Source organism: Podarcis melisellensis (genome assembly GCF_964234715.1).
Source record: "Podarcis melisellensis genome assembly, chromosome: 4".
Lineage (NCBI taxonomy): Eukaryota > Metazoa > Chordata > Lepidosauria > Squamata > Lacertidae > Podarcis > Podarcis melisellensis.
The window spans coordinates 12433971-12458326 of NC_138531.1; the positions used below are offsets into that span (position 1 = coordinate 12433971).

Below are 24356 nucleotides of genomic sequence, written 5' to 3' on the forward strand. Positions count from 1 at the left end.
GTCGTCTTCTTTAATTCCTTTGTTTCCTGAAGTTGCAAGCTTTTGATTAGTACTTTCCATCTGAACTTCCTCTCCTTCTTCTTCTTCTTTTCCCCCCATTTCCAAAGCTGTCTCTTCTGTTTCAGCTGCCGGGTTTTTTTCCACCCACTTTGTGTCATCAGCAGAGTTGCTCAGTTTAGAATTCAAGGTCACAAGTTGTTTGTTCATATCTGCACTCTGCTCTTGTAGAATTCCCACGAGAAAGAACATCCTTTCTATCTCTGCCAGTAATTTTCCTTCTGCAGCCATTGCAGTATCTTTTGTTCCCTCCAGGGGGATTACCAATCCAATAGTTCTTTTCCACCAATCCGTTACTTTGTTGTTCAAATTTACTTTGTTTCCAATCAGTTCAGTTTCAATATACCACCTTTAGTCCAAAAAAGATATTAAACATCACAGTTCCAGACTTTAGCCGCCCGTTTGACAGCTCTTTTGACAGCTGTCAAACTTTTTGCTCTTTTTCCTCGGGCTCACACGCAGGGCACTCCCGGGTCCAAAAAAAAAAAAGGGGGGGGTTGCACAGAGGCTTCTAAAATTCCTTTCTCCTCTCCAGCACAATAACTTTTTAGTCCAATTCGTGCAAGTTGAGTGTCTAAACACAAAAGTCTTTCCACCTCAGTGCTCTTCTCCTTGCTTTAAATCTTTTTGTGGGGGGGGGGGGAGTGTGGACTTCCTTTTAACACATCCCCCGATCGTACTCCAATCAGTGGTATAATTTTAGTATCGAAATTTCATTCTACTCACGGGTTCTTTGTTTCAGTCCAAATTTCAGGAAGGAAGACAGCGCTCTCCGGCCATGGCTCGCGGCTTCGCTCCGCTGAGGTAGCGATCTACTCTCAGCACCACGCCACTCTCCGGTCCTCTCCGTAGCCTTTAAAAAGGCTCTTCGGGGGTCGGGGAGGGCGCTTGAGGTGCCCACCGAGTCACCAAGTCCGCAGGCTTCCGCGCCTGCGGTTTCTAAGGGTCCCCGTGTCGCTGGCACGGCAAGACCCGTCCTCAGCAGAGCCGATTCCCTCCGGAGCTCGGAGGGAATCCGCCATTAGCCGTTCGCGCTATCCCGGAAGTCCGACCAAATTGTTTTCTGTTTCTGTTGGAATCCCAACAGATGGTTTGTCAAGTGGAACCCTCCTAATTAACCCCAAGATTCAATTTAATGTAAATCCAGTGGCAATGCTCACTTAGACTCAGTTGTAGTGGGAAGTGAAGCAAAACCATTTCTTCCCTTGAAAGAGTTGGGCAGAATCTCCTTTTTTATATAGCTCACTTTCTCTCACGCCACATTCCTGTTCTCCTTCCAGGTCTGTTTCCTTTGTTTGTAATATAGATGAATTGACGGGCGCACAACTCAATTTCTGAAACTGTAATCGCAGCTCCAGCGTCATGGAAAGTCTTCCACAGTGTAAAACTTTTCTTCCTTGACCCTATGGCGACATGGCCCAAATGTGTTCAAGTGCTGGATTGGAAATAATAAACTGGACAGACGTCTGCCAGAGCTGCGGATACCTCACTCACCTTTTGCATGTTGACCAGTGGTGTGGCATGGTTTGCTGGTGCCCGGGGCACACATGCACATACACCGGGGCACGGAGTGTGAACGGAGTCTGCTGTGCCAGTCCAGCCCTTGCTGCCTACACTTGCCACAGCACCACCACCACCAGAGCCAAGCAGGGCCGCACTGTGCCTCCTGCCCGCCTGTGTGTGGAGGGGGAGCACAGCCAGCTGACACAGCCCTTGGCGTGTGAATCCCCCAACGCCCACAGGCCGGGTGCAGAGGACGCAACATCCATGTACACTTTGATCCTGCTTATCCCACTGGGATCGAAAGGTGCATGGCTGTTGCATTCTTCTCAAGCCCAGCAAATCATTCAGATCAGATCCCAGCCTCGCAAAGCAGCACAGGACTGGCAGGGTGGCATAAGGAGCCAAATGCACAGTGACCCCTAAAAAAAAAGGTGTTTTGAGAATATACTACTTCCAGTTTTTGAAGCTGTTCTTGGTCATTTTCTTTGAGCCAGCCTTTTTGGGTCTGGAGATTTGGCTCATAACAGATTGGAACAGATGCAGTTATTTCCCCCCCCCAAAAAAAAACCCTCTTTATTTTTCTGTTTATTCCTTTGTGAGGCTCAGACTTCACTATTCTAATTTCCCTTCAATTTTCACCAGAACTTTCTTCCAGTCACCATTCTGAATCCTATCCAAAGTATCCTGTATTCATATCTCAGCTCTTTTCTTGAACCTGCAGAAACTGGTTCATTTGAATACTTCCTTGAAAAGGTAGTTATATATTTTATTTTTTTAATTTTCATAATATGTAGAATAAGAGACTGTACAGCTGTAGCACAGCAAAGCTTTTAATTAGTTTGGACTGGCGGAAATTTTGGGAGAATGCAATTTGGGGCTTAGTAATATATATTATTATGAGTTTGGGGGATGGAGTAGGTTGTCTGCTGAGACCCTTCTAATGCCAACCCCGCCCCTTTCTGATTCTTGAAATAGCTAGCTTCTTGGTAAGGTAATGGGTTGTTAAGGTAACAAAGGATGGGGCTCTGCACAAGAAGGCAAGTCGGAGGCCCTCTCTCAACTCGAGATACTTAGAAGGACAAAGGCAGAGTTTGGAACAGAGAGTTGGTAGATTGATGAGAGCAAAAAGAAAAGCAGCAAGCTGGAGAGACAGACAAAACAAGGTTGGATTTCTGTTTGGGGGAAGCGAGGACCTCTTGGGGTGTTAATGCTGTAAACCCCTCCATCGTAGGCTCAGGTTGTATATATGTGTAAATAAACCATAAAGACACCACAATCCCTGCTGTATCTCATTCCAAAGCAAACATGAACCCTGGGTAAGCGCTTGGAACCCCTGGAATCTTGCACTGCTCAGAGATTGGGGTGGCATGCAACAATATGATTTACTGGTAACTGTCCAATTAATTATTTTTATTTGCCAATCAAATATTGCTTTCCATTTATATTGCTCTTGCTCTCTTATATTGCATTCATGCATTCTTTTCATTCAGGTATTTCATTCAGGTATTATTGCTGAGTTTGCATATTTGCCTCATTTCTGTGCTTTGATTTAAGTAAGCATTTCCAATTGATTTCATTTTTCGTCTGACTCTGATTACTACCACTAGCTTACTGCAGCAAATTTTAAGAACCTATTTTCATCCCCTCTCCTTGATGTATGGCACTGATAAGACAAAGGGAAGATCCATTTGCAGGCAAATCTCATTCTTTTTACAGGTGCCAGCAATCTGGTTGGAGAAATATAGTAATTTCTTCAGAAAGCTGAAAAAGGTATGATATAGAAGCATAATTGCCCAGGCTGTGCATGCTCAGTCCACATCTCTCTTTAGAAATTTTACTGATTTTTAGAGTGCCAAGCTTGTTTGACTTCAGATTGCAGTAAAATGAGGAACATGCACATCAGAATTGACAACTCTGCTATTCTCGAACCTTAAACAATCTTAAAACCTATTGTCTATCTTCAGTCAGCATGTGTTTTTAATGTGAAAATTGTTGGCAAGTGATCTATTACTTGTATTCTCTGAGCATCTTAAAGCAAGGAAGCATCCACATTCATTGACTGGAGGGGAGACAGAGATACATATTCTGCCCTGTAGCAAGTAGCAAAGACAACACAAGGGAGCAATAATCTACACAAGAAGCTGGCGTTAAAACAATCTGGTGAAAATTGAGCCGGCATCAGAAGTGGATTTAGGGGTATGTGACCTGTTCAGTTGCATTGGGCATGGAGCCTCAGGGGCTGCTTCAACTATTATGTAGAATAGAAGGTGACAGACAGGGTAGGGGTGTCCAATTTTGGCATCAAACAGGGCACTGCTGAAATTTGAGACCCCAAGGTATGCCAATGCTGGCATAAAATTACACATCCAATCTTCATTCAGGAGTGGAGCTGCTGCTGAAATGGTCTAAGCCTGGCAGAGCAAAGGCAAGCCTTTAAAACAGTGTTTTGAGTTATGCCTCTCTTTTGGCTAGCTTAGTTCATATCATGTTGCCAGGTCACATGACACTGAAGTGGCTTCTCTAAGTCTCCCTTCTTTGATCCTACCCTCATCATGATCCCAGCATGCCCCCTTTTCAAGTCTTAAGGTAAAGGTAAAGGGACCCCTGACCATTAGGTCCAGTCATGACCGACTCTGGGGTTGCGGCGCTCATCTCGCTTTATTGGCCGAGGGAGCCGGCATACAGCTTCCGGGTCATTTGGCCAGCATGACTAAGCCATTTCTGGCGAACCAGAGCAGCACACGGAAACGCCGTTTACTGTTTACCTTCCCGCACTTTGACGTGCTTTCGAACTGCTAGGTTGGCAGGAGCAGGGACCGAGCAACAGGAGCTGACCCCGTTGCAGGGATTCGAACCGCCAACCTTCTGATCGACAAGTCCTAGGCTCTGTGATTTAACCCACAGCGCCACCCGCTTACACCATCTTAAAATCCACCAGGCTTAACTTAGCCAGCTGGGTCCCGACAGCTGGAATGGGGGTGATATGCCAGCATATCTTCAGCTTAGCCAAGGGTGTGGGAGCTAAGCTGCTATAGCCTGGTTGTACCAGGAACCTGCCAGCTTAGCTAGAGATCTGCTGGATCCTAACCCGCTCATACTGGTGGATCATGCTATAGGATTGCTGTCAAACATAGGAAAATAAACTATTCACACACATTCACTTGGTCCCTCAGAAATTTGCGTTATGAAACAAAAGTTTCCTGCTTTACAAATGCAGTCAATATTTATTTGCTGTTTATATTTAAGTCACACTTCAGTTATATTCAATAAAATGTGTTTCTCCATCCATAATCATTTTTACAGCTTCTTTAGAAGTTTTACTAAACATCGTCTCATTTTTTACTGAAAATCATTGACAATGATGGGAAAAACAATTTATTTACACATCACTATAATTTAACATGGAAAATATTCATCATATTGTGCTTTACATCCATGAAAAGTCAGTCCTGCAAACTATCTTCTACATTATTAAAAACAATAGGACATCCACAATACAATCATGTAGTAGTAGAATCCATACATACTATTGCACATAAACAAAGGAAGAGTCCCAAAGGAAGAAGGACCAGTAATTTATTCATTAGCTTAGCCTTTTGCCAACATCATGGCAAGCAACAGAGAATCCCAATTTTTCTTCCCAGTACTTGCATGAAAGAAAAGGATTGGAAATGGAGGGAGAGTTAAGAAACCAGGCTGTGAAGAGAAGAAAAAAGTGCAAGCTTCTGAGAATCATTTTCTTAACAAATAGACTGTTGCAGTCTGCTTATTTCTTGGGATTATTAAATTTATTAGAAATCCCAACCATGGTCTAACATATCTGGACCTACTGGTGACCATACTCCTTTCTCCCTGCTGATACTGGTGGGCTCTCTTTTCCTCCCTCAAGCAACCTCTTTACCATGCCCTATGTCTCATTCCTTTAAATCAGTGATGGCCAAACTTGACCCTCCAGCTGTTTTTGGACTACTCCCATCATCCCTAGCTAACAGGACCAACTCCCATCATCCCTAGCTAACAGGACCAGTGGTCAGGGATGATGGGAACTGTAGTCCAAAAACAGCTGGAGGGCCAAGTTTGGCCATCACTGCTTTAAATACACACACACACACACTGCATCCAGAAACCCGTTTTCTTGTCTAGCCATTGAATTCTATGATCTTCCAAACCACCAGTGATTTTCAGACTCCACATACTGGAGAATGTTGCTGGTGTCACTAACAAACCTACAGGGAAAGACCAATACATACAGTATATATGCTCGTCTCCTGCTGCATAGCTTTCACCCATGGAAAACAGTACTTGTGTAACATTGATGTCAGAGAGAGTTATGGCAGTCCCCACAGCCATCTTGTGATTTGTTGACAAGTAGGGAGTTTCCCTGGCAGGGACTGCAATTCGACAGTTCTGCTCTCATTCGCCAGGGCCAGTGTGCGGCTTTAGCTGTGACAGCCCAAGTCATGTCCCACTGTTACAACTAGAATGAACAATACGATCAGCCTATATGCTCACGTAGTCCATAGTCTCCTGAAGGGTTTAAATTTTAATTGACTCTCTAGAAACACAAAAGGAATTCTGGGAACTTGCTTGGGGGATAGCCATATTTTCTCCTTCCCTGCGTGCAAAGGTTCTGCCTGTAGGGCCTGGAAGTTGTAGCACCGTTACATCTTGTGTTTCATGGGAATGAAGAGAAGTTCCAAGAGGGTCCCTTCTCATAAATCAACAGAGATCAGAGGTAAATTTAGGAATTACTTCACGACACTGGAAAGCCAATGAAGTGGTAAAATAACAAACAGAAGCATCACTTAGTGACAGAGTAATTTGCATTCACAGCTGCGTTCCAACACTAATCAAAATCAAGCCCTGTCTGAGTCAAGGAGTCACTGTTGAGCGAGGGCCAGAACAGGTGCATATAGCAAAACCAATTACCTGAAAGTGCCACTGAAACACAATCAATTTAAATGCATTTTAGCTGATTACATTGTCACTTTCAACTCTGGACCCCAATCCTTAACCCTAAATCCAACAGATATTTGGCCTGGCAGATGGCATGGCTGTCTATCAAAATAAGTTAGTTTCCCTGGTCAAATTTCGTGACTGAGCCAAGCTATACCTTATGGTTAATGAACAGGGTGCAACTACATCTTCATTTTTTCTTTAATTAATTACAAATGCAGTCCCCCCAATAGTTATTGGAATTCAGCATGTGAGGAGGAGGAGTATGCCTCCCTTTCTAAGTCATGATGCAGAAAAAAAATCCCCCTTGTGTGGTGACAAGTCAGCTCCAGCTGCCACCAAGAATGTGAAATAATGGTATGAAAACTCTTAATGTAATGGAATTGATTTACTTGCCAAGCAACACTCTAATTGTGTGGAGCTGAAGGACCTCCAGTGTCTTCTACACAACAGCTGAAATATAGGATTTGGTCCTCTGATATATGTTCAATTATCACAGTATTTTTGAAAAGTTTAGTGAGAGAAGAATAGAAAGCATCACCCCACGTGCCCAGATCTGCTTTTAGTCACACAATATCTTCACATAAAGCACACTCCTTATATATCAGTCATATTTTGTTTAGAGAATGGAGTCAGAAACTGCTGGGGTGGGGGGAACGGTTCAAGCTAACGTGAAATGCATATGATGAAGATTCCTATAAGGAGAGATAAGAGAGTCATAACAATGGGAATTCTGATAGGCATACAAAGGAATTTAAATGGTGCCTAGTGACCCAACCAGGGACGTGGGTGGCGCTGTGGGTTAAACCACAGAGCCTAGGGCTTGCTGATCAGAAGGTAGGCAGTTCGAATACCCGCGACGGGGTGAGCTCCCGTTGCTCGGTCCCTGCTCCTGCCAACCTAGCAGTTCAAAAGCACACCAGTGCAAGTAGATAAATAGGTACTGCTCCGGTGGGAAGGTAAACAGTGGTTCCGTGTGCTGCTCTGGTTCGCCAGAAGTGGCTTAGTCATGCTGGCCACATGACCCGGAAGCTGTATGCCGGCTCCCTCGGCCAATAAAGCGAGATGAGCACCGCAACCTCGAGTCATCCGCGACTGGACCTAACGGTCAGCGGTCCCTTTACTTTAGTGACCCAACCAAAATTTAATCATGGGGTGATGCAAACATTTCCTTAGCAACTTACACGGTGGGCAAATAAGTAATGATATTCTGTACATTTAACATAAAGTTTACAGTACTTGCATATTTCAGGAAGAACATTAGTTCCTCAGCCTTTCCTGTACTGATTTATGAATTCATGCCACCTGAGCCCATGTGGTCTGTAGTTGGAATGTCAACTTTATTGTTCGACCTGACCTTTCATGATGGGGTTGAAGAGTTGTAGTTGCTATAGAAATGCCATGGAGAACAGGACAACAAGGAGTCTTGTGTGACACAACTCTTTGTTGACTTTGCTGCAAGACTAACATGGGTCTTCCTCTAGGAAGGGAAAACAGAGTAACGTCCCAAACACAGAAGTTGGCCAGCCAATAGAATTGTGTTTGTTTTTTTGTGTTTCCTTGTGTTGCTGCTCCTGTTTTAAATGTTTTAAATTGTGAACCTCCAGAACAGAAACATACCATTTATATTTCTCTGCTCCAAGTCATCCCAAGTCAGTTTAGCCAATGGCCAGAATGATGGGAGTTACAGCCCAACACCTCAAGACTCAAGGCTGAAGAATACTGCCTACGGTAACCCAGTGGGTTGACATGAGTATAAATGAAACAATGCCATTGTATTTAGCTCCATAATTCTTGCAGCTGAATAATTTTGCTTCTACCAGTCTCTTCTTTGAAGCATCAGATTGGGTTATCTCAAACAGCCACAAAAAACAAGACTGTCTTTTTAAAGCAGTGGTCTTGTTTCCATAAGATAAATTGTACAATAATATTTCAGACCAATGTTTTACATTCTTATTGCTGCTCAAAGTCCCATGAGAAATGGTAGGCTGCACAACTCTTGGGGCAGAAAAATGTGGGTTTGCGTGCAAACACATACATTAGAGTAAACTGACAAGTTTAGAGAAAGCCCGGTCTATGAAAGATATTGATTAATTTGTTGCCCAAAATAACTTGGTAAAAATGCTAGGGTAGAGAGCTTTTTGCTCAGTGGAGACCTCCAGCCAATTACTACTGAAAACATTCAGGTGTATTGGGCATACTTAGTAAAAGAACAAGCAGCACGCTGTCTCTACAGAGAAGAGAAAGTTCTTTTGCAGCATCCAAGTAGGAGAAGTATTATGGTCTTGTTTTGGCATGAAATAATTTCCTAAGAACCAGAACTTTAGTATTATAAAGTGGGAGCTGCAACAGAATGTTGCAGTATGTGGTGCTCCTATTCCCATTCAAGCCTTCAGCCAGCCAGCCATACTCTTTGGAAGGAACTGCATTCCATTCCTGTCCCTACTCAACAGCCTGCCAGCATTCCATAACCACAGTGCATGCACAGTTCTTTTGGGGTCCCCACTTGGGGTTCCCCCTTTTCTGTGTGGGGAGAATTCTTGTGAATGGGTGCTGCTGCTTTGGCTACAAAAGAATCTGCGCTTGGAGAATGAACTTGCCACATACGTGTATAGGATGAAAACGTACAGTATGAATTGACAACAATTAGCTATTTCCTGACCTCATTTGAAGCTGCATGATAATATCAGCACTGAAACTAGAATGGAAATCTAGAGAAAGCAAGCTGTGAATGTGGCCTTCTGTTTATAGTTAAGCATCTTTTTTGCTGATGCGACAGAGTCTATCAACAAATTATCACAGAGAACATGAAAGGGCTTAGAAACTCTTTTGTAGCTTTTAAAAAGGGGGCTGGTGGATAATAATTAGATTACAAATGGGCTTTTAAAGAGTTCTTGCCAAAGGCTTGTTACGCTATATTGGTGGAACTGTTTTGTTAATGCAATAAGCAAAATGTTGTTTTATGTTACAAATTAGGCACTGCCTTTTGATAATTTTCAAATTAAACAAATCTTCTGCCTAATTCATGAAAATGGAAACATTACTACTTCAGTCACATAACCTCTGCCTAATTCCTAAGATTAGTGACACCTTTGCCTAATTTGAGATCTAAACAAAGCTTCCGTCACTTTTGTAACATTAAATGGAGCAAAGCTTCTGCTTGACTTATAAACCTGCCACTTCACTGCATAATTAATTAATTAATTAAACAAACAAAGTTTTAAAGGAAATGGTGGCTTCATCAAAACATAAAGGTGAAGTGATGTGGAAGATCCATGACTATAATTTTCCATTGTTGTTGTTTTTTTAAAAAAGGCACCCACACAGGAAAATGAATTGGTCTGGGACTAAAGCATGGGGAGAGATGCTGTTAGCTCTTCCCCACTAGTGTTTTCCCAGTTAAAATGCCCTTCCTTGAGCAGCTTCGTTTCCTATGGGGAAAATGTGAAGATATAATAGCAATTTCAGAGGCGGGTTGTTTTAACTGGGAAAACACCACAGGGTTGGATTAGAATGTCCCTCCCCAGATCAACTGATTCACAATTTTAATTTAAACAACAGAGAATCCTAATTATGGATCTTCAGAATTATGTCTAGTTTCAGTCAAAACTAGACATTAGTTTGGCACCAGACTGCAAATTTTATCCGACAGTAACGTATCAATTTTTGAGCATTTCATAGGCAATCTCACAAGTCAGACTGAGGCATTGTTTAATTTATGAATTAGATAAAGATGGCACCTAATTTACAAATTAGGCGAAGCCTTTTTGCATGGATGCGTTCTGATTTGATTCTGATTCTGCAAGTCCTCTACAAGTCTTGGTAGTTAAAGCCCCTGAACCAGAGGGTTCATGGCAAAACAACCATCAGTAACAGATGAGTGCATAGGAAAGCCTCAGGGAGCAGCCAGAAAAGCAGTCTGATAAAAAAATAACAAGCTCCAGGATGAACCAGGACAAAGATCAGGAGTGGCAGAGCAAAACCAGGAAGCAGATACTAAAGAATGGACTATATAGCTCAAGATGGAAAGTACAGGCCAACTCTTGAGAGCCAAAGTCCTCTGCTTCAGGTCACGCTGGGTCTGTCTACTTAGTGGCTGGCTGCAGAAGAAAAGGAAGCAGACAGAGGCATTTTTCACAAACCAAGCTTTTCTCATTCATGAAACAACCACATACCTCTAAGCTGCCCCAAGAGCCAGATCATCAGGGCTGTTACCAGCTATCACGCTAAAAATCAGGTTAGGGTCTCTCACAGAAGGTACTTAGAGGAGAAAGGAACCTAAGAATCTCCACGAGTAGAATCTCTTGTCCTGGCGTCTCCTTATTTCTGAGTGTCTGCGCTTGCTCTTCGGTGACTTCTTTATAATGATTTTGCTGCCAACTACATGCTCAATACCCTTCCAGTTTCCTGACCCTCTGCTGCTCTCTTAATGCATCCGTTTCCTGTTCTAAATGGCACCAAGCCCCAATGAGGCAAACAGGAGCAGAGTGGGATCTGGTTTCCCAAATATGTCAGATAAACAGCAATAACACTGTTAGCTGGGAAAGAAGCATGCTCTACATACAACTAGCAAAGAGTAGGTAGGTTTTCATGCAAAGGTCTCTAATATTAGCTTGAAAGTGCGCCAACACTTCAAAAACAGTTCATCTCAAAACCAACTTCTTTGTGCCATAAAGAGGATCTGCTTATCCTGGTTGCTGTGTTCAGACATATGGAAAACCACTCAGACACGGCAGCTTGAATCCTGAAATACACTGCATGGAGCATTTTTTAAATGCCTTGAAAAGAAGATAGCTTTAAGAACTGTAGTATTAAGCCAGAAGACATTCTTAAAGTAAAGGAAAACAAGGGTGTGATATCCAAGGGCACAATCTAAATTACTCACCACCACCAGTATGGCTTTGGGGAGCAGCAGAATAATCGTATCTGCAGACCTGATTTTCATGGTGGCTGCAGCAGAAAAGTGGGGAAGCGCAATTGGGCCTGGATCATGCCCAGTGCTGTCATATGATGGCAGCAAGGCTGGCCTAGGATTCAGCCTCCTTCGGCTTAAATGCCTTGTTCTGGGGCTTTCTGTTGTACGATGATGCCTTGTATATACCTTGTATACTTCCTTCCAGCAACTCCTGCAGCCAAGCTGGTGCCAAACGTATTTCTCTGCTTTCCTTTGGACCACATCAGCAAATTTGAGAGGAGGGTGTTGTCTGGGCAACCCAGGATCTCCATACACACTGGCCAGGCTTGCATCCTGGAGAAGTCACTTCAGTGCTGCTAATGTAATGGTTTGACTTCACCCGCGGAGGTGCACTCCATTGTCTCTCGAGACAGATGGATGCCAACAGTATGCTGGCCCCTGTTGGCAGCCATACTACCTACAAGCCTCCTGTGTGCCCATATAACTGATGGAAGGGGGAGATCAGCACTGATGGAAATGCTGATGGCATCAATCTGGTGGCAGCAGCTGGCTAAGCCAGGAAAGCAGGGAAGAGGGACAACTGCCTAGCCAAGTTGCCTCAGCCAGGCATAAGGGTAGTGGTGGATTGCTTTGTCTATCATACTTAAGAGTAAACTCACTGCAATCAGTAAGTTTTTGCAATGAGCAGGAATCTTAAACTAAAGTGATGCAGGTAAGTTTTATCAAATATCTGAAACCAGTAGATTCAAAAGTGAAACATTCTAAATCCTCTCATATCTAAGCATTAAAGCTGGAGAAACTTGACCGAACTTTTGGTGAAATAATTTGAAATAAATGTTTGTGGAATTTTATCACCCATATTTCTAGTTTTGCCATATGAATGAGTAGAACCAAAACTAAATAGCTTGACTCCTTTGGCAAACAACGTGAAATGCATCTGTAAGCCAACCACGTGTTTTATAACATAAAAAACCGACAAACGGTTGTAATAAAACGATAAAGAGCAAGTATGTTCCTAACTTTAGATAAGACATTTTAACAGAATATTTACAATTAATTTCAACAGGTCTAACTTTTTTGCTGTCTCTGGAACCGGGAGATTTGGTAGTGTCTGGTTCTTCAAGCTTTCGATTTCTGATGAAATTCCTGCAGCATTTAACACAGTCTCATATTTTAAAGCAAAATCCAATAATTTCACCTCACATTATTTAAATAAATAAGTGCTATTTTTGTAAACGAATACATATAACATAAATAAGTATTTTGGGGGCCCTCAATTACGGCACCTGGAGCAGCCCCCTAACCCACTCACCATTCCTTATTCCAGCCCAGCATATGAAAGTCTTGTTAGAATGCAATAAAAATCTTTAGATGTGTAGTTTTTTGTTTCAAATTTTGCTCTGTGCGCTAAAGACGTCCCTAAAGATTATGGAAGTTCCAGAATTGGGGATACTGGGGACACATGAATCTGTGCACAAACATGATAATCTCTTGTGATTCTCCCACACATGAGACTTGCATGCTTTCAATAAGTGGCATGGGAGGAAGCCAGGGATCACACTATATAAAGTTATATCTGTGAAAAACCCTAATACACAAATTTGAGGAATATATTCAGGTCAGTACTTTACTATATTATAATCTGACTGGATCCTTTATAACCCCTCCCCCCCCAGCCCTGTTCAGGAAAAATACTATCAAGACAACCAAGTCTGTTGCCCTGAATTTTGTGCTCTCAAAATCCTGAAGTAGCCAATACTGCTTCTTTAAAAGTATGCTAGTTACTGTGTCAGCCTGTGTGCTTTGGCTACTTAAAAAGCATAAATTGGATTTAAGCTGCCTTCAAGCTCCTCTCAACGTCATTTCTTTGATAACACAATCCAAGGTTTAGAACAAATCATGAAATTAGACATCTGACTTCTTCCCTGAAATAAAAGATTGCCTGTAAATAGTTGAAGGGCAGCAGGTTTTTCTCTGTTACAGTCACCACGAACATACACAGTACAATTTACAAGGGACTAGAAGACCAGCCATGGCAAATCATTGTATATAAGTGAAACTGATACTGCGGCATGAGCTTTCATTTCCACCCTCCTTCCAAGCTTCCGTTGTAAATAATGTCATAAGAAAAAAACCTTAAGATCAAAGTAGGGGCAATGCACTGGAAGACACTGGTTGCTATGTGGAAAGGATTCTTCCAGGAGAGGGAAGCAGCTAGGTAAAGATAACACTGGGAGCCTGTTCCCGTTCCAGCTGGAGTGTTTCTTCTCCTTCCACAGGGCCATCTGCCACCAACCACCCCTTGACAAGGAGCCTGATAACTTGTTAGATTTTTGATATTGTTTATTCTGATGTTATTAATGTATTTTGATGTTCACTGTAAGCCTCCTTGGAAAGATATGTGTCAGGAAAGTCAGGATAGACAGTAAATATAATAAATAAACAATAAATAGTAAGCTATTCAACAGCCAATCAAATAACACTGATTAAGGCGGACTGAAAAGCACAACATACTGTTTTTCTTAAATGACAAAATCTAAAAAGCCAAAACATAAAATGCGGAAGGGTGGCTGAGAGACTCTTTCTCATTTATCAGAACAATAGGAGTTCCACATATCTATTCACAGTTGAATAATTAAGTTCAATGAAATATCAGTGTCTCTTAGTGTGAGTGTGTGTGTGTATACACACACAAGGGAAATTCACCACCGTTCCACCTGACTGTTGTAATCCTCAGTAACAGCTAGTGTTTCTGCTTCCTCCTCTTTTTGCCATTCATGGACCTTCTGTTCACGCAACATTTTTCGCTCCTCCCGTCGTTTTTGGCGATTTAGTTCATGCTCTTCTTGCTTAGCATACTGAAAGCGCTGCAGAAATAGGTCTTTAGCGTATTCATACAACTGCATATCCAGGAAGTTCAGCTCTTCGATGCGCTTCCGCACTGACTCACTGATATCCACATTAGAGGCTCGAGTGATATTGTACTGAGTGAACGGAGAGATGAACTCCAGGTTAAATGTCCTCTCAAAGAGATATTGAGTTTTCCTCTGAAATTCTGTGAGCCCAAAGAAGGCCATGTTTTTCAAGTTGTTCTTGGCGCTTTGGAGAAGGATCGTGTTCCTTTCACTTTCATTCATAAAGGTCAAATTGTAACATCCAACCAGGCTGAGATCTGCCAGCATGCGCACCTGCCGACTGTTAGCCAAATTATGGCCACAATTCATGAATTCCTGTAAGCTGACCCCAGACCAGTCATCCCCTAGGTAACACATCGGCAGTTCCTCTGGGGTTGGGCTCCTCCCGTCACACATGTGGAGAGAAGTCTTCCATGTTGCACCCCTTTGAACATGTTTCCATTCACTCAAGTAGCGTGACACAGGGTCTCTCAGCATTGTGATGTAATAGAAGTTCCTGAAAGAATTAAGAAAAGAAATTAAGGTTTCAGTGGTGTGTTGCTTCCTTTAATTAGTCAATTATTAATTGAAGAACATCAAAGAAATGTCTGGAATTGGGTATGTTTGACACTGGATTATGATATCCCTCAGATAATCTCATCTGTATTACTATTTTCTTTATTTATAAGATTTCTTATCTAGCCTACACCTTAAGATCCCAGAGCAGGTAACAACATACAATTAAAAAGAAGTGAAACAGTTTATACAGTCTGTAGAAAAGTAATAGGGCTTTCTGGTGAGAGCTGGATTTCCTCCAGCTTTCTGACACATGTTCCTCTGTAAGAGCCAAATTAAATCCAACAGTGTGAGATCCAGGATTAGATTTCTTACTTTTTTATTTAAAAAAAACCCGTAACAGTCTCCCCCACACCTCTGGGTTTAATTAGGACTGCAGTGTTGGAGAAGGGGGCATTAGCCCTTTCTCCCTGTACCGTTTTCCCAATGAAAATTGGTCCCAAAGCAGTAAGGCAAAACACAGAAGTGTTAAACTGGTACTCAAATCTTTTTCTCCATTGGGCAAATAGCAATGAGGGATTTTCATCAAGAAAAGGGTATAGGGGGCAAAGTAAATCCTTCCTCCCCCAGTCACACAATCCTAATCAGATTCCCAACCCCAGTGGTGGTTGTTAAACATTTGAAAAAAGAGTGAAATATGCAATCATTGATTTTCTGCAGTCATGTAAAGTTCAACTCTGAGAAGCAATACAGAAATGAATTTTTATGTGACAAACATTGTAGGGTTCTCTCATCTAGCATTTAATCTCTAAGCTACAGCAATGTAATAGTTAAGAGTCCTATTTTTTTATATTTATATTTTCACAAGTGCCTGATTTAAGCTTTGGTCTTAAATAAAGCTTAGCTTAGAAAATTCTTCTTTTTGGCCTGGTTTAATCAATATCTCTCGCATCAGGACCGGCCCTGCATACCAGAAGAAGCATTTCCACCCCCATCGTTCAGCCCGAACACTGAGGTCCAGCTCCAAAGGCCTTCTGGCAGTTCTCTCATGGTGAGAAGTGAAGTTACAGGGAACCAGGCAGAGGGACTTCTTGGTAATGGCACCTGCCCTGTGGAATGTCCTCCCATCATATATCAAACAAAGAAATAACTAAATGACTTTTAGAGGACATCTGAAGGGAAGTTTTTAATGGTTGATGTTTTATTGTGTTTTTAGTATTTTGTCGTGAACCGTCCAGAGTAGCTGGGACAACCCAGTATAAAGGGCAGAATAACAACAACAGGGGAGGAGACCAGCAGTGCCTCCTAGTCACCAAGAACCCACTGTAGAGATGGCATGGGGGGAGGGGAGGCAGCCTCCAACAAGTGTGCCATTTCTGTTGCTGCCACTGTGGCAGCGGCAGCAGGCAATGCAGTTCTTGGAGGCTAGATCTGCTGCCGCTGTGGATCCTGCTGCCTGAAGCGATTGCCTCACTTTGCCTCATAGGTGAGCCGGCCCTGTCTCGCGTCATATCATACAAGAGCTTCTGAATAACCTCAGACAACAAACTGCGTCCACTAAAACACATAAGCACACACATTCTCCAGTCATGTGAAAATTTAATTATGTTTGATATAATGCAAAAGAGAAGGAATGGGTACCATTTGGAAAGTTGCCAGGGCTAAATAAGAAATGCATATTATGCGGTGGATCTCTAAGGAGATTCAGTCATCTGTGGCCTCTGGCCATGCAATAAAGGCAGACGTCACTTTGTCCTTTAGCTTTTCTCCAGCTTTCTGAATAATTATGAAATTATGGGAAATATAGCATTGTCGGATGCCCAGAGGCTACAGGTAATCACTTCTCCACGCAGCAACATGTGAAGTTATAAGCAGCTGCTGCTAACTTCCCAGCCATCTTTTTTGTTCTCCTCATAGATTTGATTAGAGAGATGTACTGCTCTGAAAGAAAAGGACAAGATTAAATTGCCTCAAATCCAAATGTTTGGTATAATAGGGCTTTTCAGTTGCATCATCTGTGCCTGAATGCTGCCTAGGAACAGAAACAGCAGCTTGTGAATCATTTCTATCCTTCCTCATCAATCCCAGCTCCCATCATCCCCCCCCCTTCATCATCTTCACTTGATGTAATATTTTCTCAATACACATGCATCCTTCCCACCAGCCTCCTCCAACACATTTAAAATTCCAAATACAAGACAAGCAGGTTGGTAGCATTAAGGTATTGATTCAATTAAGTAAATATGCATACGTCACAGAATCAGGGACAGCCCAAGACACGTCTGTGGTGAACAATGATATGGCACCCCCTCCATTCCTTGTAGAGAAGCCAATTGGATTGAAAATGGAGTCTTAGTTCAACCCTGACAATAGGAGAGCAGCCTCTACTGGACCAGCCTAGCTTAGGGGGCTCTGTGCTGCCTACATGCCATGTATAATTGCATCTGCCAGCCCCCTGCCACCTCCCCACTGTCATCTGCTGCATTATTCTGCTTTATGGTAGGGCTAGTTCTTCTGGATACTGGTATCGTCAACAACATTTCTCCCCAAGCATAGTTCTGCAATGACCTTGGCCATCCAGGATATGACGAGACTCGTCATCTTCATTAAGAACCTCCTCAGCCCTACTCTGCCTTTTGCACGTTAACAACAACAGAAATGCAATCGCTTCTTGACTTCCCTTTCAAAGTCTTATCTAAGCCTACGTTGTTTTATGGTACTATTGTTAATGATTTTACCTCCACAAGCTGCTTTGAACCAAATTGTGAGATACAAATCTAATTAACAAGACTTGCAAATTCTAACTATGAAATAAGTTATATGACAAAGTAATTTCTAAGGGCCATTTTGCACATCTCTCTTATGGGGGCGAAGAAGTCAGCATACACAGCTTGTTAGCAAGTAATAAATACATTTACCTTTTTAAGCCAACATGGTGAATCATAAATCTGTTATAAAGTAATCATCTCCTATAAAAGTAATGTACAAAAAGGCCTTAGCAACAGTAAACATAGCAACAACACTTTGGAAGCCTTGAAGCATTTTAAAATATTGGGAGGACAATATAAGACAGAATGACTACTCAGGGGGAAAAGATCGTAGAAAACAGACAGCAAAGGGAAGAAGACATTTTTTAATTAAGAATAAAATTTCTTGTACACAACTAACTATACAATGCTCCAGGGAATCTGTTAAATCCTCTCCAAGCAGCACTCATTTAGGAATAATTACTTAAAATAAAAATAAAAAGAGACTACTTGATGTAACCATTAACATGCTTGCACTACAATGGGCAAAGTAGAAAGGAAGGGGGAAAGCAAATTCTGTCACCATTTTGTAACATGTGCTTTTGACAGTTCTACTAATTGCCAAAAACTCAGGCAGAAATGAAATTTATTTGGGAGAATATTTGGGAACACTTTAGCCAAAGGCCTCATCCATGCATAATGCTAAGCCGTGGTTAACATTAATCAGAGTTGATAAAAGTACAGTTAAAATCTAGGCATCTTCCAGTCGATCACTTATACCTTGGCTTTTTATACCACAGCATAGTTTCTCTCCTCTCCCTGCTGCCCTCCTCACAGCTTCAGACTGCTATCCAATGCCTTTATGCTGCCCTTAGACTGGAAATACCTCTCTTTGTCATTAGTGTCACCAGCCTGCTTGCTATTAGGCAACAGGATGGATGGATGGATGGATGGATGGATGGATGGATGGATGAGACATGGGAAACCTTACAGCTACTGCTGCCAACTGCCACACCAGTTCTGATCCTCACCCCCACTCCAAGGGGACATAATTAATGAAGAGCATTCACCCTTTCCATGCTCCATGCTAGGTTGGAAGTTTAACAGCAGATGCTGTGAAGAGAGGTATTTGTCCCCTTCCCTCCCTCTACTTTTCAGTCTTACCCACTTTTCTCAAGCTGTGATCCTTCTATTCCTCACAGGGTTCAAGTCTGCATTTCCTACAAAGCTGCTCAAGATCCTTTTAAATGGACGAAAGGGAGTCTTGGTGGCTTGGGAACCTGCAATCATGTCCTGACCCCCACCCCACGCCAAAAAAATGTGCTTGAAGAAAAGGTGGCAACGACTCTAAAGTTGCTCATTTGAATGCACACCCTTTCCCACGCATCCCAATGCATTCTTGTGGTGCCTTTAATTTTTTCTCGCCTCACAGCGCAGCAGCAGTGAAAGCTAGAAAGTGCTTTCAGAACATGACGTGGGGAGTGGGACAAGCAGTTGTTGACAGGCACAGTTAAACGCATGAGTGAGAGCAACTGAACCTTGAGAATGGTCTGAATTTCTGCAGCTCTTCACTCATGGCTTTGGAGCCTTTGGGTGGTGACACCTCTTAATCATAGTTAAGGAGGAGCCAGTTTGGGCTCCATACTAAGGTATGGTTAATGTTAACTCAAGTTTATAAACCAACAACAACCCTTAATGAACAAGGACGTTTTAACCATGGTGATAGCTAATTGCAATAGTCAGTTATAGCACCAGGGGGAAAAATCAGAGGAAGGGGGCAAGAAAGAGTTCAGAGAGGCAAGTGGGGTGAGCTCCTTGTTTGGGGCGGGACTTTCCCCCTTGGCACTGCCTAAAGACATAGTTAACCCTCAGGGTTGGGTTTAGATGATCAGCTTTAACTATGGTTAATTGAACCATGATATATAAGCCATGGCTTAGTAGTATCACAAAAACAGTGTCATCCAGAACTGCATGATCCATATCAAAAGGTCATGGCCAAAAAGGAATATTTTTGTGATAGGAAAGTGCTATTATAACAAGGTTTTTGAAATTCTAAATATTCAATGTGACCTACATCACCTCTATCTGTGTGCTTGCTGACACATTTAAAGAACTCTGAAAGGTTAGTGATTCAAGACTTACACTTCCACAAACTATGCTGGTTCTGCTTCAGCAGGATTTGTATGTCTTTATGTTTGGTAATTCTATCATCCATAATGCTTCCCACCAGTTTCACTGGAACAGATGTTAAAGGTGTGGATGATGATCTTAGGGATAAATTATGTATTTTTGTTAGTAAAGGTAAGGGTAAAGGGACCCATGACCATTAGGTCCAGTCGTGGCCGACTCTGGGGTTGCGGCGCTCATCTCGCTTTATTGGCTGAGGGAGCCGGCGTTTGTTCGCAGACAGCTTCCGGGTCATGTGGCCAGCATGACTAAGCCGCTTCTGGTGAACCAGAGCAGCACACGGAAACGCCGTTTACCTTCCTGCTGGAGCAGTACCTATTTATCTACTTGCACTTTGACATGCTTTTGAACTGCTAGGTTGGCAGGAGCAGGGACCAAGCAACGGGAGCTCACCCCGTCACGGGGACTGGAACCGCTGACCTTCTGATCGGCAAGTCCTAGGCTCTGTGGTTTAACCCACAGTGCCACCCGCATAAAACAATTTTGTAACAAAAATGCGTATTTTTGTTAGAGGTTCAATAACTCCACATTTAAATTGTTTAACAACTATTGGGTGAATGCCAAACAGGACTAGTGTTTTTATAATTTGTAATTTGTTATTACAGCCAATTACTTTATCTCTTGTCACCACCCTTCCTGAAAAAATTAGCACAGACGTAGGGAGGTGCCCCATATCTTCCAAGTGAAAAAGAGGCAAAGAATCCATTCAGCTTCTATGCAATCTCCTTCTCCCTCCTTTAGTACCCCTCTGACACCCTTCTTGTCCAATGTCTAACTGCCTCTCTAGCCTTCATGCCAACATTCCTAGGGATGTTGAAGGAATCCATTGAAAATGGACCATTGACCCATTCACCTGCCACTGCAGCATGGATTCTTGCTCCAGAGGGCAGATCTAGAACTAACGGATGGAAATTGCTAGTTAGCAGAGTTTTGAACTTTTGAACAGTCTAAGCTGTTCAGCAACCTTCAGGAGGTGGTGAGCTCTCCTTTGCTGGAGACATTTAAGCAGAGGCTGCGCTGCCATGTGTCAGGAATGCTGTAGTTACTTCCTGCATTGCAGATCCTGCCTTGAGTAGACTGTTAGATTGGATGACCTCCAAGGCTCTTCCATCGCCAGCCCCTGCAGCTACTTTACACTTCAGATAATTCTCAAGAGTTTTTTTTATAACCATTGTTGTTAATTGGGCATGAAGCAAAACCGAATGTCCTCAAAACATTCTCTCCTGAGTGCCTCATTACCAAAGAGATTATTCAGCAGGAACTTGCCCTAAATTATAGGGCTAAAACAAAAAACCAAAAATCCCACACACCAAGTTAAGAAAGAACAGCAAAGGAAAAGTTCACGGTTGAAGTTAACACAGAGGAGCCAGTGCAAAAATAGATCTCCACCTGAGTCATCTCTCAGCAAACAATACATTAATAAAGTATGAGACCCTTACATCTGATCCATTGATAATATTCCTTGGATTTCTTCAGACAGCCTTAGCATCTTTCAGCAAGGTTTGCCTGGCAGTGGGGAAGCAAAGGCAGGGCTAGGCTAGGGGGAGGGGAGGAGGAGGAGGAACGCTGTGGTGAGAACGGCTGGAAAGACATCATGAGACACTGTCAAGTGGTGGAACTGTTCTGGGCTAAATTTAGAGCTAATTAGTGTGCCTACACAATCTGATGCCTACTGAGCTGAATGTTGCTCACCAGCCATGTACTGTGGCCTGCCATGTGCTTGACAACCCCCATGTTTTTGCAGTCCTGGGCAGTCAGAAAAACCAGGAGCTTCACCAAGCTTCCAGCAGGCATCTACACACAATTGGTGGGCTGCGTTCAGCAGGTCTGTAATTAAAATTGTGCCAGTAACCACCACACACCTGTGAATAAGTAGCCATCTCTCTGATCTTATTCTTCCTTAGCCATGATTCATTTGAAACTATTACTTCAAATATCTAGTAGGTTTCCCCCCACTGTAAATACATCTCGAGAATAGTTCAGCACATATCTTTCCCAGCACCAAGACACATTTTAATTGGCATGTCTCTTCCTCTCACTGAACATGTATTAGCACTGACATGTTCACCTAACTGTTCTCAAGCAGTTACACATTTCAGAATGAGCCATGCAGCACACAAATCACTAATCGCTCTGCATAATTGTTGCCATCTTTAATTTGTAATGCATCATTTCTTACTGGTGTTGCTTCAGTCCATTAAGACCAACATAAGGAAAGCAGGGCCGGATCAGACCAAAGGCCCATCTAGTCCTGCATTCTGTTCTCACAGTGGCCAACCAAATGCCAATGGGAAGGGCACAAGCAAGTAATGACAGTAATAGTGCTCACTTCATGGACTAATAATATGTGTGCATAATAGCTTACCACATATTAATGATGAGTGGTGAATTCCTGAGTTCAGAAGCAGACTCATTTGCAAAGCTGCAATTACCCCTTCTCAGACAGACATACTGGAACCACAGCCTTCTCTGATTAATTTGATATTATATCATAAGTCTCCCACAACAGTGCCCCACAATGGGGCTTCCAGGAAAGTACCAGCCATGGAAATGTCTTTCAGCAATTTACAAATTTATAGATTAAGTAAGTCCCAAAGACACTGAGAAAACACAGGCCTGTCAAGTCACACCCATCATTCTCAATATATTGTGTGGAAATCTTTTAATCAAGTGCAAAATCATTTATTAGAGATTTATGACCCTTTATCCTCACAATCCTTTGAAGTACATTAGGCTGAGAAAAATAGCAATGGCTAGTGTCATCTAGTGAGTATTATGGCTGAGCAGAATATCTGAGGAACAAAAATTTAAAATATAGGAATCAGCAACAGAAGAACAATATGATTTCCAAACATAATAACAAAACTGGTTGCTCAGACTGTATGCTGAACCTTACTTTCTAAAACAATTGAGCATTATCTGCATTATTTCACCTTTCTTTTAACTTCAAAACCTTTAAAGAAACAAGTGGAAAATCTGTTAATAACAACAGTCATATCTCAGGTTACGAATGCTGCGACTTGCGTGTTTTCGGGTTGTGGACTGTGCCGAACCTGGAAGTACCGGAATGGGTTACTTCTGGGTTTCGGTGCTCGCGGATGTGCAGAAGCACAAAATGATGTCACACGAATGTGCAGAAGCACTAAATCACGTCACACACGTGCAGAAGCGGCGCTTCAGGCTACAAACACTGCGGGTTGCGAACGTGCTTCCCGCACAGAACACGTTCACAACCGGAGGTATGACTGTAACCTTAAAAACTAGTTTTTTAAGGGACTAGTTTATATGACCTAACAGAGCCTTTCCGAGCACTGTACCCTCCAGGTGTTTTGGTCTACAACTCCAATCATCCCTAACCCATTGGCCATATTGGTGGCTCATGGGATCTATCCAAAACATCTTGAGGGTACCACGTTGAGGAAATTTGGTTTAATGGTTCAGGAAAAAATATGAAAGTAAAACTACTGGTGTATTCACACCTCCACTCCCAATAGGGAGTAAATAATTACTGTAGTGGGCACAATGTCTGGTTGCTTTCACACTAGTTTTTTACTCCAAAATTGCCATAATTTGATTTGGGGATGAGTGAACAGGTGCCCTTTATTTGTCAACATTTGTAAATGAAGACAGCTTTAATTTATTCCATTTTAGTAGTGAAATGCTGCTATTCTACTATAAAAAGAAAAATAATGCAAGGTAACTGGTAATTACCCGCCACCCCCCCACACACCATGGATAACAGAAGTTGACTGATAAGAGGTAATGCCTCACTAATCCACCAACCTCATTGAAAATAAAGCAGCAAACAGGAAGCCTGGAATTAACATTGGCATTAAAACTGAAAAATGTGTTTGATGGATGAGATTTGCTTATGAGTAAATATTAAATGAGATTCTTGGTCACAGGCATTGTCGAGTAATGCAGCACTATTAAGTTCTGTGTGGAACCTCTTGTTTTAATTCTATTTTTAATTTTTATGGAAAAGCACTGCTTCGTTAGTGCTAAAGAACTCTAGCATGGTAGTGACCAAGTTGGCAATGTGGAGAGTTCAGAAATTACGTTACTGCTGGGTGTCTATGCACGGTGCCTCCAATAACTGCTGCCTAGGAGCTATTTCCTTTCTTGATGTTAAAAAGGGCATTAAAGTTGTTTCCATACAATGGCAATGGTTTCCATACAATGGCAGCATTTCAACACATTATAGTTTTCCATCAATATCTTTTTTATCTGTACATCTGTGGCATGAACAATGCTTGTACCCCAGTGGTGTGGAACCTTACAATTGCTATTATCTTATTGGTTCCATACACGACAGTCAGAAAGAACAGGCTGAGATGATTTCTTGTTCTTCACCAAATTATTAAAAAAGCCAGAAATCTGTGAGTTGATCTTCTGCAAGGTAAGATGGGCTAGTCACAAGAGATTTAAAGAAAAGAGGGAAATCAGTGAACTTTGAGTTCAATCGTACTTCATATGATACAGACATATGTAAAAAAAACACAAAAAAACACCCCCAGAATACTCTGAAGGGGGCCCTTTAGGCTGAGAATTAACTTAATAAATAGGGGGAGATATGGAGTT

General features: G+C 42.3%; 1 protein-coding gene across 11 annotated transcripts in view; it reads right to left on the minus strand.

Annotated features, from left to right (window-relative positions):
• Positions 1-24356, minus strand: part of HS6ST3 (heparan sulfate 6-O-sulfotransferase 3) — a 214395-nt gene that overhangs the window by 29862 nt on the left and 160177 nt on the right. For 8 of the 11 annotated variants that reach the window (XM_081908228.1, XM_081908227.1, XM_081908235.1 and 5 more), the window contains exon 2: positions 7756-14842. In XM_081908228.1, the coding sequence (XP_081764354.1) occupies positions 14134-14842 (709 nt within the window). In that variant the 3' untranslated portion in view covers positions 7756-14133. Of the gene's footprint in view, positions 1-7732; positions 14843-24356 lie in introns of all 11 variants that reach the window. The other 3 variants (XM_081908229.1, XM_081908231.1, XM_081908230.1) reach the window with 2 other exon arrangements.